Here is a 19,583-nt window from a genome sequence, read left to right on the forward strand (position 1 = left end):
GTACAATTCTAAATCCATACATGAAACATTTTCATTTTCCAAGCGTCTGGAGTTTCAATGATGTTATTCCCACCTGAAAGCTGTTTCATGCTTCTTATGTGATGCAATACTGACGTTGTTGCAGACATGTCAGTCGCTATCGGATTGCCTAATCATTTTTATTAGCTAGAGCCAATGGGAAGTCCAGGATGTGGTGTGGTCACCATGGTGATAGGAAGACTTATTAAGACATAACCATTACAAGAATGTGCATCTAAAGAGCAATAAGAAATCTTAAAGGCATCCAACATAAAATTAACTAGTTATTAAACACCTTTTTTTAACTTTCTTTGGCTGAACACAAATCTAAATTTATTATAAAAAAACAAAAAGACAGTATAGATTTTCCTGGGAAATATGCCAAAGAATTCAGGTGTTTACAACCGCAAAGATTAAGAATATGCAAAAATTATTAAAATGACAGATTCTTTAAATGAGGTCCCTTTGTATATGTATTGCTGTCCAATAAATCCCAGCTTAGAAGCAGGGTGAAATCCAACCTGCTGATATAGGCGTCAGAGATCCTGGTGTCAGAGGGCGAGCCGATGTCTTTTCCTAGGCCTTTATCCTCTCCGGCGTGGCCGCTGCTGGCCTCGCTGTCAGCCTTCTGACTCAGGGTGTCTGAGAAACTGTCATCTCTGGGGCACCAAGACACAGTGACATTGAGACATGGAAAGAGTGAGAGGAAGCGACAGAAAAACAGAAGAAAACAGAGAAATCAGCAAATTGGTCGATCGCTCATATTTGCACAGTTCTTCGGTGACAACATGCGATATCGGTTTCCTGCGAGTCAGCAAGTCGCTGCCTTCCGGCGCCCCTAAGGTCCAGAGAGGCAGATGAGTCATATTCCTTGGACTTTTCGTATTTTGGAGATATACCACACAGTTCCTGTCAGTAACCGGAGCCACTTAGCAGCACGGCTGCCTTTGAAATGAACCGCAGTCCCTTCATTCAGGGCGTCTGCATGAAGGCACACAGACAGACAGACAGACAGAGGCGGAGCAACTAGGGGGCAGAGGCGGAACTGAACACAATTTACGGTCAGTCGCGAGAAAGCTTGAGAGGGACATCCTGGGCTGAAGTGGTCTCACCCAGACCCAGGTCTTATTCTGGGCTCTTTTATGGGACGAGTGAAGTTCACATCCCTTTGAGCTCTGCACAGTTTGAGTAGAGAGCAGGATGTTACTACGCTCAGGGGAAACCCGTGCAGCTGTAAATCCTACTGCTCTTTCATTACCTAAGAGGACCGACCACCCCCTCCCTGCTGAATTATTGACAGAGGCACTGTGGCGGCAGGTGAGCAGCAGCGGAAAAATAGGGAAGGGCTTGCTAAAGGGACCATTTCCCAGCCAGCCACTAAGTGATTGGAGCGATTCTGTTCCCGCTCTCAACGCGACAGTGAAGCCGCTCCATTAGGCAGCCGTTGTCGCCGCGGCGGTGGACGCTCATCGGTGCCGAGAACGGCTGGTCGAGCGCAGGGGATTGACCGCGTGGCGCTCCGAAAAGAGCCGTCCCTTCTGACAGCTGGTGGTAGAATTAGTATTTTTTTTTTCTTCCCCACCTCGATGCCGATCACACTTACATGTCTTGGACCACGATGTACTGGTGGGGCACCAGGCCATCGATGCCGTTGTGCCGTCCCTCCCACCAGTCGTCTGACGCCCGCTGGTACAGCAGCAGGGAGGCGCCCTTCTTGAAGGACAACTCTCGGGACGAGCGCCCAACGTAGTCAAACTTGGCGATGGCCTCAATGGGCTCACCCTCTGTCAACAGAGAGAGGATTACACAGGTCAGGTGGCTATTATCACATGTGCAGACATATTTTAGTTTAAGTCAATATTTAACTCTGCTCTAACCACAGGGCCGGAAGAGCTTTAGCACGATTTTTTTTTTTAGATCACGAAAAATGAGTTACATCAGCAGTGATTTTACACGTCCATCACTTAACTGAAAGTCTGTCTTCTATTTACTTCTGTCGCGATGTTTTCAGCAGCAGCAACAGTGGACTCACAGTCAAAAGGTTCACATCTCCCAGGATGTACGTTCTATAGCAACACCGATCTAAAAATAGCTTCTCTATCCCGCCCTCCTTCCCTTACTCCACCTCTGCCCTCCTCACAAAGCACTGTAATAGTCAGACCGACCCCCTGGAAAGATGTATCTCCCCCCCCCCCCCCCCCCCCCCCTCCCCCCCAGGGCTCACACAGGCTCGCTGTATACACTGCGAACAAAGTTTATGGCTGTAGCCGGTTTTGGCTCGGAAAGCCATCATGGTGCATCTTTCTCAGGAAGTAGGATGTGACTCCTTGACGAGCCGAGAGAACAAGTGATACATAAAAACACCTGGCCTGGTTCTGAGCAGACATTTCTTTAAAAAATAGTCAGTTTCCTAGTCAACCTGTTCCAATATCTACACATCCAGCTTTTCACTCGCTCGGTTCCTTGCTTGACTAGATTGTGAGGATTGATGAGGCCCATGTGACGTTGCTCCAGTAAAATCTGACAAGAAGGAATTTACTGTCAAAATGAATTGGGCTGCACTGCAGCAGACCCGGCTGTTAATAAAGTTGACAGAACCTTTATCTTCTCTCACTTTAACCTTTCCTTCCATCTATCCGTCCATCCGAATGTTTATCCAAGGCGAGCACACACCCACCCTCACACAGTTAAAGACACATTGAACCCGAGTACTGGAGCCCCATGGTGTGAGAGATCTAAACTGTCAGGCATCTTACATAAGCCAGTGGAGCAAAGCCTGTGAGGATGTTGCTCTGGATCCAACGTCATGCACTGAAGTAGGGCTGCACAAGCCTGATGTGAGATATGGTTTGGATCAAATAAAAACAAAATCTTTTTTCCTCCAGACAAATGTCCATCTCTGGTGCTTCCTGCTCCAAAAAGAGCAAGTTGGACATGGCTCTTTATGGAAAAAAAGATGACTGACAGTGTACAGTAAGATACGACCCCCCCCCCCCCCCCGCCTCCTCATCCCAGTGCAGGCCTACAGAAAGATCTGCACTGTCTGTACAGTAAGCCCGGGCCATTGGACAACTTCATCCTGCCAATGCGGGCTTCTTCCCCTTTGACCGTGTAGGTCATTTACCAGCAGAGAGCACATTAATGTATCAAGGTTATACCAGAATTGCCACTCTAGAAACCGACGGTAAATCAGCATCATGACAGCCACAGTCCATGAGACAGTCAAGTGGAGTGACTTTTACTCCTCTGCCTGTCTTTTGTAGATTTACTTTTGGGGTCAAGAGGCAAGACATATTTTGCGCCCTTTTTACTATTTCCGTTTGCTGAATTAAGTGGCGGTAAAAAAACAGGAAGAGGGTCTGCAATCCCAAGGTCGCAGTGATTTAAAAATAACTAACGACAATAACTTGAGCACAGCTCAAACCTCAGTGGTGAGAGGCTGCAATCAGTGAGGACATCCTTTCAGTGCGCTCAGAGGAGCTTTTTGATCAAAACCAAAGCAGCAAGGGATCTGTAGAACACATAATCTCCCATTATTTAATCAAAAAGACGATGGCTGCCATCTGTTTTACAGTGGGAATCTTCACCGAGAGCAGCCTCCTTGTCTTATTAGATGTATTTTTCTTTATGAAGAACATCCAGTTGATTTCTTTCATTTGGGAGCCGATGTAAAAAAAAAAAAAAAAAAGGACCTCCACTAGATCCCCATACTCCTACCCTCATGTATCAGGACTGATGGCGTATGGTGACAGGAAGCTAAAAATCATCTCTGGGTGTGAAAAGGAGATGGGATTGGGGCAGTTGTCACCATGGAAACAGAATAAGGGAAAGTAAAGAATGTTAGTAAGGTAAGATGTGAAGCTTTAACTCATCTTTAGGTTGACTCTTTCTGCCTCATGTTGTCTGCTCTGTTTCTCGGATATTCGTCACTTTTTAATGAGATGGAAGTTTAATGGCAGACTGCTTTTTTCTTTTACAGTATGTCTGACCACGGCTGATGTTTTTGTCTCACTACTCAAGTTGGATCAGACCAGCTGGTGTTCATTTCACTCAAACAAAGGACCACATGTATGATCACAGAAATGCAAAGTGTCCCACCAATAGAAGTATATGGTGTCCTCCAGTGTCTACATGAGCCTGGTGTTTCTTTTCATTTCCTCCTATTTCTCTTGGACACATGGAAATGTAGGTAAATGAAGCTTTTAATTTTTTTTTTTTTAAAAGAGTATTCTATTTAAAGAGCTATTGAAACGTCACTTTTGAAACATAGTGCGTACATAGTCTATTACATAATACTGGAAAAATGTTTCAAAGTAATGGGAAATTTTAACCAAGACTGTGAGCCTTAGAATAGACCACCATGGAATTTATTTAAAAAAAGAAAAAAAAAGGAGGATGTGAAAGTGTCTTGTGGCCCCCGAGGGAGAAGAAAGACCATTAGAGTATGAATGTCTGTCCTCACTGTGAGCCCAGTTCCCTGGCCCTTCAAGGTCACAGCATTCAACAGGCTGAAAAGCAGGATTAGCTGCAGCGAGCGCTGGACTGACCCCTCGCACCCCGGACACAAGGGAATGGATGCGCACACTGACGGTTGAGCACAGATTGTGGCGTAATGGTCACGTTAAATGTATATATTGTTTAATGAACAATACAATTTATACATATACATGACATATCATTTCGTTTGAACTTCATGTCTTGTTTCTATCGTTACTCACCGTCCTCGCTGGTGTGCGTCTCCGTCCCTCCCTCGTTTTCTACTTCCTCCAGGGCTCCATGCTCACTGTAGGGGCTCTCACTGTAGGGGGGGACATGCAAACCGTCAGGATCACAGCCAGGGCAGCGTCAGGGGTCGAGGGACAGTTTCAAAAACAGGAAAAGGGCCGGATCTCTTTCATCACAGTGTTTTTCTTTGTTTTTTGAAGACACTATCTTCTAATTAGGCTTGAAACATAAAGCATAAGCTTGAAACATGAGACATAAGACTAATCCCAAAGTCAAACCCCATTTCAGTGAAGAAGCCAAGGAGGAACGGAAGTTATTAAAAAAAAGAATGAATAAAACCCAGAAGAGGTTCATATAGAGGTCATTATTCTGATGGAGGCTTACACCCTCCATCTGTGGTTGGGTCTCTTTTTCTAAATGGTCTTCTTCTAGCATCGTGTTGAGTGAGCCGGCGGTAACGACACCCCCAGCAGTTAAGACAACAAATCTCTCGGGGGGGCTATGTGTGCTTTGAGGGGGGGGGGGCAACATGGCTGTGCTGAGACAGGTGATAAGCTCTAGCCAGGGTTAAATCCCAGTCAGGTGGTGGCAATGTTGGGGCATAAGAGCGTGGAAACAGATTAGGAATCAAGCTCTAAGCGCTGCTTACAGATGTGGAGCTGCCAAAGGGCCTGTTGACTCAAGCATGTGCGGCAAATCACCTAATTACCCTCTCCCTCCCTTGTGACCTCTGTTTCTCTTCCTGCCATGATCCAGGAAAATCAAAGGGATTGTTTCAGTTTCTAGCAAAGTCTGCAATGAAACATGCTCTACCTTGTCATTTCCCTAAACCACAGATGCGCAATTGATGTGTAATTACTTATATCAACTACACGGACATACTCGTGACACAGCTGCACCATTGGGAGCTGGCGCATACCTGCATGCTGAGTGAGTCTCTAATGAAGGAGGTTTGGCTGTGCGCCTGTGTTCCATCAAGGGTACGGGGGAAAAAAATGGAATAAGAGAACCACCGGCTTCTCTCCAAGTTTAAGAGATGTGTGCAGCTGCATGGAGAAATCTCATCAGAATTCCTTCCATCTCCCTTTTTAATCCTGGATTACCCACAAATTGACCTTCAGACAACGATGCGATGCGGTGGCCTGGCAGCTAGACAGTGTATGTATTGTATATGTTGATGCGCTATAAAGACGTTTGAGAGACTCAAACACCCAACTAAATCACGACGGGAAGAGTGATGTCACACTTGGATAGCAAAAAAAACAACAACAACAACACAAGCTACAGGACCCATTCCTCACCAGTAGTCTCCGCCCGCCATGCACTTCTCGTAGATGGGCCCCTCCAGTTCTTTGGCATCAGGAAAGATGGTCTCATGGTGGATGATGATGGTCTTGACAATCTCGTTGACGTGGGCTTGGCAGGAGACCTGGTCCAGGCTGTCCGGTGTGGGCATGAGTGTGGGGCCGTAGCATATGGCCAGGTTGTACGGGTCCATCATGTTCTCGTCGCTGTACTGGGACAAGCTGGAGAAAGGAGGGAAGGAAGTAGGAGAGTAGGGAAGGAGAAGGAGAGCAAGTTAAGAGCACATTGCACTTTGCATTGACTGTATTTCAGATCAAATCACGACTGATAGAAGTGAATGCCCAGAGTGGTATTTCATAAAGTGGGGAGAGTGAAAGACCAGATGGATTCACTGGTCTATGAGCTTACTGGTTGAGGAAGGCGAAGAGGTAGCGCATGACGATGAGGACGGATCTGGGAACGGTCAGAAGGATCTTACGGATGTACAGCGCCCTCTCATACAGGTTTTCTATTCCTAGTGCAGCAAAAAGAAAGACAAGGAAGGGTGTAAAAACGGTGACGTCCGGAAGATGTCCACAAGTTAATTATCATCACACCAAGTCGCAACATAGAAGAACAGGAGCCATATTTATCAAGATCACAGGAGGTCTCTGGAAGACTTTGCTAATGCAGTGACAAACAACGTGTGTGTTTTAGAGGCCATGAGAAATGTATCAACTCTGTGATGGTGACCTTCACCTCGTCCCTCCGCTGACACCACGGTGGAAGAGGAAACGGAGAAGGAAGTCAGCTATTTTGAATAGTACCTGATGAAAAGTAGTTTTTCCTACTGTAAATGAAAACATCATCTTTCTAAAACCACTTATTCCTTCACCGTTTTTTCCTGCATCGCAGAAATTAGTATATTACCAACTAATGAGTCCCTCTTTGTAAAAAACAAACCTTTACAGACATAGTAGACTGCCGAGATCTTTCATCACTATCTCATTTGCTCAGCTGTGGCACTTGAGGCGCCCTGTTCTATTTGGCAGTGCTTGACTGCTAAAAATAGCTCCGTCGCCCTCCAGCCACTTTGAGCCATCTGGGATTTGGGCTTCTGGGATACTTTTGATTTATTTCATTTTTCATGATTACCAGAGCTACTTTTGAGGAGCTACTTCGAAGCGCGTTTTGTGATGGCCCAGCTGGCGAGCAGCGCCCCACATGGCTTGGGGTAGCCAGGCAACGGCCACCAAGAGGCGTGGTAGTGGATGGGCGGTACTACAGCAGGTGGCCCTAAGTGCACCTCCCAGGTGTTCTGAATCAGAACCTCAATCAAGAGCCTGTAAAAGGGAGGGTGAGACGACACTGCGGGGGAAGAAGAAAAGAAGCGGAACGACACTAATCCCTCTGCCCTTCTCACTCCAGGACGAGTCCAGCTGAGCTGCCCGATGCCTCCGGCGATCCCGGTGAACCCGGCGTTTTGAGTTTGCTTATGCCCCCTCCCCTCTTCCCCTCAGGTTATAATAAATAAAATTTCTGTTTGACTTCACTGCAATCCTGGGGTCTCGGCTGAACTCTTATTCCCACCTGAAGCCCCAGGCTCCTCTCGGAAGACCGGGCTCCCACAGTTTATACATCACCAACAAACACGTGCAAAAACGCCCACGGAAAAACATCCCCGCAGAAAGTTCCCAAATGACAGTTATCAGTTGCTGCGGCGGTAAAAAGTACACAGTCAACGAGAAGCCGTTAAATAGAAAAGGGATCTTGTAGCTGGTCTGAGATGCTCCATAAAGGAAAGGGCAAAGGGTTTTTAATATGGCGCCCGCTGGGCATTCAGCCCACACTGCAATGGCTGGCATGCTGAGCTGTGCAATGTAAACAGGGAATCCCCATCACTCATCCTGCACCCATGTGTGGAAGTACACCCAGGAGCCACCAAGCAGTGAGCGCGCAAAAGTCTGCATGAGCATGAATACACATTGCAGCACATGTTGTGTCCATGTGACTCGGTGCATGTTCCATTGCACTATAACATCAAGCCTCAAGTCCACCATGTAATGTCTTAAAAGATCAGAACAGGCCACACAAAGAGCAGATGGACCGGTGAGCCGAGTCACAGCTAAACGACAATGTGAATATTCTAAAGAGGACTTGAGTGTAGAATCTGCTGCACCAAATACTGCAGAGTAGTCCCACGGTTTCATCCGATTACTGGGTTTTGATGAGGAACGAGTGAAGCTAATCATACGTGTACATGCATGTGGTGATTTTGCAGTCACAGGAAAAAAAAAAATGCTGCGAAGATCCATCCAAGTTAGATTAATTAGCAGTTTGAATGTTAAGAAACAGGTTATTAAGAATAACAGTAAACAGATGCACAATAAAACTACCTTTATTAAGCAATAATGTGTGTGTGCGCGTTCTTACTGATGCTGGACAGCAGATCGTTGAACCTCTCTTTGGGGAACAGAGGGTTTTCCAGACCACGGAAGTATAGTTTGAGAACGCCAGCCACCGAGTTGATGTCATGATTGTTCTCATCATCCGTCAGGGGGTCATTTCCTTAAACACAGCGAGGGAAGCAGGTCAGCAGGATTTCCTTAATTATTAAAAGTACACATGGTTTAATGTGAAATAAATCTGAATAACAACTCCAATAGCCGACTAGCTAAATACGCTCATCATAACAATGAGTCAACACGTACCTCTTTCGAAAGAGTTCTTGATGTCATTGACCTCCAGCTGCGATCCAGATACCCGAAATATTCCTTGATGTTGGAGGCCTGCAAGTAAAAGAAAAAGACAGACTGTGAAGGGGAAGTAAAAGGACGGACACAGAACACCCGCAGAGAGAAACCTCCCCAGCTGAGCAAATGAAACCTACTTTAGACTATAAAGGAACATCATGGTCGTTAAGCCCCCTCAATTTTCTAATTAAAGATAATTAATGAGTCCGGGAGGTCGCAATCAAGCTGTACTAAAGCGTCCTTCGGTTTGGATTTGGAGTTAATAAAAAGCGAGGTCAGGGGTCAGGAGGAACCAGGATTGGTCTGCTTTTCATCTCTTTTACAATCTGCTGAACGACCATGACAACTCCCACGGCCCCTTCTTGAATTCCTAATGTTTGCATGCATTTCAAACAGTGTCTTTGTCAATGTGGTTTAAAACAAATCTTTTAAGTCCGACTCGTGCCAGGCTAAGCTGCATGTCTGTCTCTCAGTAGGTTTGGGAATCTGGGGATAAAACGGCTACGCTGCTGTAAACCGATCCAGTGAAAGTCACACAAATATGAAAAAAAGTCATATCTCTTAACCGGAGTGACGACGATGACAACAACAAGCAACTCACCGTACAAATTTATGAAGCGAATACAGCTTTCTACCACGCGGGGAATAGCTTGTCCAGAGTCCTTTGAAGGCAAAGTACACACATGTCAGATCATGTGTCATTAACCATTTGCATAAAAAGACGAGAGCCCGACTGATACTTTCTAATCTGTCACGTAACAACTCAACAATAAACCTTTAGTATTTAGTAGGTATGAGAATTAGTATTAACTATGAGAGAACGCTGAAACTTGATCAGTAATTGTAGTTGATATTTAAATTGTTTTGAATAGAAAATCTTGAAACAAAGTGTGATCTGCGTCAAATGTGCGTAATTCATTCATTATGGCAGTTTACATTATTCTATCTGTACATTTGATGATATATCGGTCGGGCTTTTACAGAAACATGATGTTGAACGTGTGTAAACTCACATACCCAGTGTAAGTGAAGTTGGTGAGTTTACATACGAAGTGACAGTTATATTTGAGACAGACTGAGGCGACCAGCAAACTTTTTTTTATTTTTTCCATGCAGTTTCCAATAATGGTCATGAAATATCAGAAAACGTACAAATATTACTGGCTGGCTGCAACACATAAGTGGTGTTATGCTAGCAATCAAGTGCACACTGTGTTTGAAGGATAGGCGCTTATCTAAAGAGCCACACACTACGTATGGAGCGGTGTGCGCGGATGGCGAGATGAGAGGAGCAGCACCTTCTCCTTGGGAGAATAAGCATTCCTTTAACGCACTTAAGAGATGGACTCGAACCTTGTTGTGCCTTCGCTGCCAGCTGCTGAGTGCTGGACAGGGACTGGCTACATGCCTTTATTGATACAGAGGATCTGTTAACAGCCCTCGGGTGTATACATGCACGGTCCAAACACAGTGATCATGCCAAAATCGACTATGGATCAGAGCCCTAGTGAGCACTGGCGCAGCAGGGTTATGTAATACTTTCTTTTGGAGACTGCTATGTAAGACTGTTTGATATCACACAAGTTCAATATTCATGTTCAGCTTGGAAGTGGTTCATGCCAGGTAAAAGCATTGAAACGGAAGATATCATTTAGGAATCCGTGTTAACGAAGAAAAGCATCTATTCAGTCTGCTTCAATCTGCTCAAAAGAAATTAAGACAGAAAATAAAAGCAAAATATAGCAAACACAACAAGAGACTAGAAGGTTGTTAGGGCAGGACAGATAAAAGATATTAACACAAGCAAGCAGCGAGGGACCCCGAGATGCTTCAAGGTGTCTACCTGATGTCGAGCGTGTGAGTTCCGTCGTCCCCGGCTACAGAGAATTGTTGCAGAGAAACAGAAATAAGAGAAAAGCAAGACCCAGATTAGGACCACAGCAGCTGCCCACCGAAGCTTTTACTCAGAGCGCGCCCTCATTCCACCCTGTGCTGGCATCCAACCCAACAGGAAACAATGGCAAGTGGACCGGATACGGCCACCAGCGAGGAGGAGGAGGAGGAGGGGGCGGCGGGGAGGTGGCAGCACTCCGTCTCAGTCTGGCTTCGTGCTCCCTGACTGCCGTTCAACCCGCTCTATTCTCTGGCCTCTCGCTCCGGAGAGGGAGGCCAGCAGCTCTGTGCCAGGGCAACTGGCCGATGCCAGGTCAGCAGGGAGTCAGGGGAGCTGACCGAGACCAAAAAATGTCTCCTTCCAACGGCCATTCCTCTCCTCCTTCGGCCCCCACCGCATCGGTGACCCCCACCCCTCGCATCGAAGACCCAGACGACCACTGAGCGCGTAGACTCACGAGGAAGGTTTCCACAATTCAAACAACTACGTTGTTGTTTTTTGCGTTTTTGTTAGTTTGTCGGTAAAACAAAGCTCAAGTGCTTTGGGGGAACCCACCAAAATGACCAGAAAGCTAGAGCAAGACAGGAATAGATAGGAGGAGGAGCAATGTCAGGCGGGCAGACTGGTAATGAGTACCTTGATAAATGACTCCAAATTGCCATTAAACAACCTAACATTAAAAACTGAGCGGGGTCTAGCCCGCCGGGTGCCGGTGTGGGTTTTGAATGGCCCACTGGGATGTCTAGAATACAAAGAATGCATTAGAATAAGTAAACAATGCAGTGCTCTTTTCACAGTGGTTTACAGATCCTCACGTAACCTCTATGTCCTTCAAAAACTACACTCACCGGCCACTTTATTAGGTACACCTGTCCAACTGCTCATTAGCACTTAATTTCTAAGCAGCCAATCACATGGCGGCAACTCAGTGCATTTAGGCATGTAGACATTGTCAAGACAATCTCCTGCAGTTCAAACCGAGCATCAGTATGGGGAAGAAAGGTGATTTGAGTGACTTTGAACGTGGCATGATTGTTGGTGCTAGAAGGGCTGGTCTGAGTATTTCAGAAACTGCTAATCTACTGGGATTTTCACGCACAACCATCTCTAGGGTTTACAGAGAATGGTCCGAAAAAGAAAAAACATCCAGTGAGCGGAAGTTCTGTGGGCGGAAATGCCTTGTTGATGCCAGAGGTCAGAGGAGAATGGCCAGACTGGTTCGAGCTGATAGAAGGGCAACAGTGACTCAAATAACCACCCGTTACAACCAAGGTGGGCATAAGAGCATCTCTGAACGCACAGTACGTCGAACTTTGAGGCAGATGGGCTACAGCAGCAGAAGACCACACCGGGTGCCACTCCTTTCAGCTAAGAACAGGAAACTGAGGCTACAATTTGCACAAGCTCATCGAAATTGGACAATAGAACATTGGAAAAACGTTGCCTGGTCTGTTGAGTCTCGATTTCTGCTGCGACATTCGGATGGTAGGGTCAGAATTTGGCGTCTACAACATGAAAGCATGGATCCATCCTGCCTTGTATCAACGGTTCAGGCTGGTGGTGGTGGTGTCATGGTGTGGGGAATATTTTCTTGGCACTCTTTGGGCCCCTTGGTACCAATTGAGCATCGTTGCAACGCCACAGCCTACCTGAGTATTGTTGCTGACCATGTCCATCCCTTTATGACCACAATGTACCCAACTTCTGATGGCTACTTTCAGCAGGATAATGCGCCATGTCATAAAGCTGGAATCATCTCAGACTGGTTTCTTGAACATGACAATGAGTTCGCTGTACTCAAATGGCCTCCACAATCACCAGATCTCAATCCAATAGAGCATCTTTGGGATGTGGTGGAACGGGAGATTCGCATCATGGATGTGCAGCCGACAAATCTGCGGCAACTGTGTGATGCCATCATGTCAATATGGACCAAACTCCCTGAGGAATGCTTCCAGCACCTTGTTGAATCTATGCCACGAAGAATTGAGGCAGTTCTGAAGGAAAAAGGGGGTCCAACCCGTTACTAGCATGGGGTACCTAATAAAGTGGCCGGTGAGTGTAGAAGTGAAGTTCAGCTAACCACTAAAACCCATGAATTAACTTTTTCTTTAAAATCCTATCTATTCTTTCTCACAACATCACAAGGCAGTGAAATAGAACCGCTGAGAGCGATGTGTTTTTTCTATAAAATATCAGAAAGCAGCATTCAGAGATTCTGCTCACGTAACAAATGTCTGGTTTTGTCTGACCAAGAGTCAAAGCCACAAAAGACATTCTGTACAATACAAAAGAAAGAAATACAAGAAAACTTCATATGGAGAAGCCGAGGGTAATGATTTTGTGCCAAACAATAAGCTATTATCAAAGTAGTTGCTTTCTGACTATCCAATGCCATGGCTGATAAGTAAGGTAACCCTGTGGCATCATACCACGTTGGGCTAAAAAACAACACAGAGACTGGCACATCTGCTCGGTGCTCTCTAGGTTTTCTATACCAGCTCATCTGTCGACAGATGACACGACATTAAAATGTCAGGGGGAAAACTGTCCTGGCCTCGCTGCAACACAACGCTGGATATACGCGTCTCGGATATGCCCCCGTCCTGAAGTGTGTGTGTGTGTGCGTGCTTTACCTTGTGGTCATGTAGTCCGCTCTGTGGCCTGCGGGTGAAGAGAGAGAGAGAGAGAGAGAGAAGTGAGGGGAAGTTAGATGTGTGGACATGCCAGAACCTGCTCTTAAGGTCCCCACGGTGCATTCTGAGAACGGCTAGTGGAGCATTTGACGCCTGCCATCTGTGCACAACCACTGGCCTCTTCAGCAACACACACACACACACACACACACACACACACACACACACACACACACACACACACACACACACACACACACACACACACACACACACACAAAACAGCTTTCAAGTGGACTTAAATAGGCAACACTTTGGTCACATCAAAATGACAATACGAAACAAACACAGTTACAAAGCTCTACCGATCACTATGGAAACACACACAGAGAGCGGCAGAGTAAGATTAAGCACATAATGGCTTCTAAATGTTTTTTGGAGAGAACGTTTGTGTGGCCATCTGTTCCCTTGAACAGGATCTGACCTGTCTGTGTCTGAGTGAGTCATGCTGTAGTTCAGCTCATTGACAACCATGATAAAGGAGCGTGTGGGAGAAGCAGGAGGCTTTCCTCTTCCTCGTTAGCACACGGCTACATTTGTCATTAAGTGAGACCACCAGGAATGCTGGTTGGAACAATGACTGACTGACACTGGGACGACTGACGATTAGCTTGGGGAGATCGCTCCGATGTGGTACGAGGAAACACCGTTAATGACCACCGCCCATCTAATGCATGGCGGCCCACTAAGTGGGGACCAAATATATCACTAAGATGAATAGTGCAAGTTAAAAATCTCCCTCAGCCTTCCAGGAATCGGGAATCGTTTATTGCCATAGTATGTCAGACATACATGGAATTTGACTTGGCGGTTGGTGCATGACAGCAGACAACGTAGTGCAGGAATAAGATAAAAAATATAATAAAATATATGGTATGGGTTAGTAAGTTAAGAAATAAAGATAAAGCACACCAGCTAACAGAAAGTGACGAGTGAAAGTGTATGTAAATGGAACAAAGAGTCAGTCGGGGGGGGGGACTCGGGCTCGGTTGATGAGCCCGACTTTCCTTGCCTGGTTTAAAACCCAGATCATTATTGAGGATTTTTGAGTATTGTAAAAAGCAGGCAATTAACGCAACATTTGCCACTGAAAAAACATTGAAAATATATACATTTTTAAATGTTCTGTTGGCTGTTCGGACTCTAAGGCTAATATACTTTAGCTGGAGGAAGGCGACAAACAAACTGGAGGAAAGTGGATTTGACATTGAGAGGAACAGTGGTGCTATCGAAGTAGATGGGGCGTGACTGTACCTTCACCAAGTGTCCTCTTCAGCAAGTCGTGTTTGGCCTGCAGTTTGGAGATGAGATTGCTGCCCTCCAGAAACTCCCGAAATTTCTGTGGAGAATTGAGAGTAATTACACAGCGGCCCTGAGTGCCAGCCAGAGCACTCGCTCTTAAGACAGCAATCTGGGATAAGAAAGCCAAGGGCAAAGGACACCGAGAGTCTTGTCAAAGCTTTTATCAGAGCATGTCCATCTTCAGACTAGAACACGATTGCAGTTAACCTTCGCCTCTGCCAGCTGATCAAATATATCAAAAAGGGGCTTGTTGCATTATTCAGACTTTTGAGTCCAACAGAATTTACATGCAAAGATTTAGCTTCTCAGTCCAACTAAAATCTTAAAATCCATTTCTCTGTATATTGGTGACAAGTTGTGCAAAACTAATTTAAGTATATAATGAGACAAGAGAAACAGATTTCCTCTTCTTTTAAAACGTTTACGTATAGAAAGCCTCCACTCCGCTTGCACAACATCTCGATTCACCATGAAGTAGAACTGCTCGGTCTCCTGCTGGTTGGCCCTCCTCTTGGCGATGCTGGGCTTGCTGAGGTACGTCTCTGACACCGTGGACTTGACGGACTCTGTTGATCGGCTGTGGTGGAAACACTCGGACACGTCGTAGTCCTCAATGGTGACGATGTCCTGGATCGTGGTCAGCGTGGCCTCCGACGTCTTCTTGATCTGGTGACGCAAAGGGAGAGGCGGTAGAAGGAGGACTGCAAAATCGATGCAGCTTAACACTTTTTGTCATCTTTTCTGTGTCACAATGTTATCCCCCCCAGCATGTTGATGTCACTCCTGAAAAGCTCTCACGCTATTCCATGACACTCTGAAAAAGAGTTTCTGAAGCTCTGCAGGCACCTGAACATGCCTCGCAGGCCGCGCGCTCTATACGCATGAACTCAGAGGGCCGTGAGGTGATCAGCTTCCTGTGACTGGTCCTAACACTCAATGACACGATTGGGATCTATAAAAAAAAAAAAGGTCCCATCGAAAAAAAACGTCCTTGATTTATTCGAATTACACTTACGAGCTAAAACGTTATTGATAGACATTTGAAACATTTGACATTCACATTTCACAAAACATCGGCCTGTACGGGGTCAACACAGCTACCATTCTGCCTCACGTATAATTAACTCATTGACCCAGTTAAGTCTTGTGTTTAGCAAACTAATATCAATATGGGCCATTTGGGATTTGAACAATTGCAGAACAAAGACGTAGGAAGAGACAAAGATAAAGATTGAAAACGTTAAAAGGATGCAAGCAGAGAGTGAGAAGAGTCTAGAGACTCGAGCATGTGAGCAGGAATCACTGATGTGGAAAAGCTGCAGAGGGAAAGAGGTCGTGCTGATGTAGAAAACTCAACCATCTCCAAATAAATCCACAAAAGCCTTTCTCCATTAAACAGACACTCTGGGTTGGATAGAGGTGCTGCAATTGTGGCAGCTCAACTCTGTGTTCACCTCAGTCCTCCCAATTATTATTAATGATCCCCATTCAGAGGTAGTGCCCCCACGTCTTATGCAAGTCTCACCTTAGTGCTAATGAAAGAACATGGCGAATTCCCTGTGTCGCTATTATACAAAACAGTGGCGAGGTGGACTTCCCCCTCCTTCATGCGTTACACTGATTGATTACAGTGCTGATGCACATGCTCGCACTCGCAACATGGCTGTAGGAAGAATGCCATCCACACGTGAAGCAAAAAACACATGGCAGGTTTAAACACGGCTAATGACAGGGTGGAAAAGGAAACGGGGGATTCTGTGATTCAAAACCATCCGCCTGTATTGTGACAACAGCTAGGAGTTAAAATTGGTGATCAATATAGCGATGGTCTGCAGATAAATCATTCAAGACAACCTGCGGCCCTTAATAGACGGAGGAAACCACACTAATGCCCAGGTGCCAACAAGACGCTCCGTGTGTGTTGGGGCTCTCTGTGGTGTCCCTGGCAGCCTCTTCGCGCTTAGCCCCCGCGGAGGCGAGAGGCCCAGCTGTCATCACGAGGACCCGTGCATGCGAGAGGATCGCTCCCAGTGAAATAGCTGTTGAAATGATCCATTATTCAGCAGACAAATAGTTACCAGTGATCACCGCTGGGCTCAATTACAACGGAGCTCTTAGAGAGACTCTGCCCATCGCCCCCCCCCCCCCCCCAAGGCTGCTCAAGAGACCTGCACAAAGTCCCTGAGATCGGATGAAGTTGGTTTATTCTCAATAAAGAACCATGAGTCACGTTTTCCCTGCACTCCGACGCAGACAGCGCACTCCAAGGCCAAGTATCGGCCAACTGCTGGGCTGAAAACAACTTCATATCATATAATACATCATTCCATTCACCGCACTTTATATCAATGTAGTTATTGCAACATCCATAAGGGCACAGCTCATAAGGGCAGATAGCTTCCTGATCTGTTGATCACACACACACGTACACATGCGCGCACACACACACACAGGCCCTGCATAAGGAGATGGCAAAAAGATTGCCCGACTTTAACAAAATGGAAACGAGAAGAAGATTAGATCTGTAAGCTCTGTTTTTTAATAAATGACATTATTAAACGCGATAAACCACTGACGAGCTGAAATGAACGCAGTCCGCAGACTCATTTCTAATGAAAAAATTAAAAAAAAAAAAAAAAATTTAATTTTCCGCGGAGAGGCGCCCAGCAGGGCTTTGTTAAACCCCAACCCGTTAGCAGGGGCGGGAAGCACAGCACAGCCCCCCCCACCCACCACTGATGCGGGGTGAATAATTCAGCAATGTTTTCTTTCACGGGACTCAAAGAGGTTTGAGGAAACAGCTGCACGTCTATCAAGCGCTGCCCTGCAGCCTTTTCCTGTCCGGAAAAAGACAGACCTTTTTTTTCTTCTCTCTTGTACATTTGACAGTCGCGCTTGTGGCTCTTCACAGCGCTTTGAAAGTTCATCTTTCAAGGATGTATCTGGCACGCTGTGCCCGGGAAAGAGAAGCCATCTGGTGACGCTAACCAAAGGCGGCGGCGCCCTCCAATTCTGACCCACCAGGACATCCGCTTCAGTGAGGCAGGCGGACAAGGGCACTGAGTGAGTAACCAAACACACACACACAGAGAGACACACACAAGCCCAACAGCAGGGGAGCTCTAGTAACAAGCACCGTGCCCACTTATAACAAGTATCCTGTCCCCCATCATTCATTCCATCTGTTGTGTTAGCAGTCAAATTCAAACGTGATCAAAAGGGATCTGAAATAACAGGAGTTGCAGAGGAAGTTGAGTGACATGCTCCTGTTGGTCTTTTTAGTAAAAGACACAGTGCGCGCTGATTCAGAGGAAGGGAGCCGGGGAGGATGGGGTTTGGAGGTTTTCTTGTTAGAAACATTAGAAACAAATGTCTGTAGGTCTTGTCTTTTATTTAGTTTTGTTGTATGAAGCTTTTGGAGTCCGGAAATAAAGTTGAATATATTCACACATGAAACGTCCTCCCAACGGACGTGAATTTACATTAATAAACTGTGGCATTAGGGCGGGACATATTGCAAATAATAATCATGATGAAAGGATGATGAAGAAGATATACAATCACCTTTTGATTGTTCCTTTTAACCAGCCCTATAGCAGCCATGATAGTCTGCCCTAACAGCTTTAAATATGTATAACAAACTAACAATGATGTAGTTATACTCACGCATGCAGCAGACAGATCAAAACAATGTGCAGGGAAGCCTCAGAGCAGCACAGGACAGATTTGTGCAAATAAAAGCGAGAGTGAATTCTACCGATGGGAACTGAAATGGAGGCTTCAGAGGTTTGATGGCTACCTGCAGGGCATGAGAGAGTGAAATAAAGTGTGTGTGTGTGTGTGTGGGTATATGCAAAAGAAAACTTTGATTCTTCAGACATCAGTAGCAGCTGTTCCTCTTTCTCACCTTGCATGACTTCAGGCTGAAGTAAACTTTTACTTTTTAGAGCTGTAAAGCTCTGCAGCTGTCAGCATCTTGTCACCAACAAATAGCAGCGTGACAAAACTCCTACATCCTTTTCAGTAAACAATGCCGGAGCGGCAGAGAATAGTTTTGACATGTCTGAATCCCACAAGCCACAAATACCTGTGTCATCAAGATGCACCAATCAATCAAAACCATCGTTTAACAGCTAATCGGTCATAACCGCTGACCAGCCAATCAGTCTCTTATAGCTAAGATTTTTTGGTCAATCAAATTTACACACGCGAGTCAAGATTGTTTTATGCCCCACACTTAGTGGCGCGGGCCAAAGTGTCATTGGTGTGGAGGTTTCTCAACATAAGTGAACACAAAGCTTGAAATTTGGTTACAGTCAAAAGCAACATTAAGAAGGATGTAAAGAATAAAGACAAATATAGTTCTTAAAATGAAAGTTTGTATCTCGTGGAAATGCACTTATTGTAAGTCGCTTTGGAAAAAAGCATCAGCTAAATGACGTGTATGTAATGAAAGAAAATCTGACTGGGTGAGTCAGACTGTCAAAGAAGTGAATATTGGAAATTGCATCTAAACTGTAACAAGTTCAATTGATCAGCTCGTCTTTACCTCCTCGTTCTCGATCTTGAGAGTAGCCAGGCGAGACTGAAGCTGCTGGAACCTCAGGATGAGCTCTCCATTCATCGCTGGCTGCACTGAGATCTGACACACCTGGAAAAAAAAAAAAAAAAAAAAAACAGTAAGTCAGTAATCGGGGGCCCTCTGACGGAACATCAGGCCCCGTGACCTCAGGTTTAAACAAGTCACGGGCCTCATCTTCAAAGGCAGAGCAAACCATGGTGACGCTTGCCAACTGAATAAACTGAATGCAGACACAAAACAACAACGAGTTATCAGACATTGTATCAGCGATTGTGGTGCTGGCTAAACGGGAAAACTCTTAACACATGCCGAGCTACATGACTGCAGAA

The 19,583-nt window shown here is 45.7% G+C and overlaps 1 protein-coding gene across 3 annotated transcripts in view; it reads right to left on the reverse strand.

The window, feature by feature from the left end:
* The window catches only part of srgap1a (SLIT-ROBO Rho GTPase activating protein 1a), a 61,888-nt gene that overhangs the window by 5,239 nt on the left and 37,066 nt on the right, over nt 1-19,583 (reverse strand). For 2 of the 3 annotated variants that reach the window (XM_037450686.2, XM_037450688.2), the window contains exons 8-20: nt 19,222-19,323; nt 15,141-15,338; nt 14,625-14,709; nt 13,311-13,338; nt 11,311-11,416; nt 9,382-9,442; nt 8,739-8,816; nt 8,461-8,595; nt 6,457-6,562; nt 6,045-6,269; nt 4,737-4,816; nt 1,622-1,802; nt 540-677 (exon numbers count right to left, since the gene is read on the reverse strand). In XM_037450686.2, coding sequence (XP_037306583.1) covers nt 540-677; nt 1,622-1,802; nt 4,737-4,816; nt 6,045-6,269; nt 6,457-6,562; nt 8,461-8,595; nt 8,739-8,816; nt 9,382-9,442; nt 11,311-11,416; nt 13,311-13,338; nt 14,625-14,709; nt 15,141-15,338; nt 19,222-19,323 — 1,523 coding nt within the window. Of the gene's footprint in view, nt 1-539; nt 678-1,621; nt 1,803-4,736; nt 4,817-6,044; nt 6,270-6,456; nt 6,563-8,460; nt 8,596-8,738; nt 8,817-9,381; nt 9,443-10,623; nt 10,658-11,310; nt 11,417-13,310; nt 13,339-14,624; nt 14,710-15,140; nt 15,339-19,221; nt 19,324-19,583 lie in introns of all 3 variants that reach the window. The other variant, XM_037450687.2, reaches the window with a different exon arrangement.

The sequence above is a fragment of the Pungitius pungitius genome, chromosome 6, assembly GCF_949316345.1.
Source record: "Pungitius pungitius chromosome 6, fPunPun2.1, whole genome shotgun sequence".
NCBI lineage: Eukaryota > Metazoa > Chordata > Actinopteri > Perciformes > Gasterosteidae > Pungitius > Pungitius pungitius.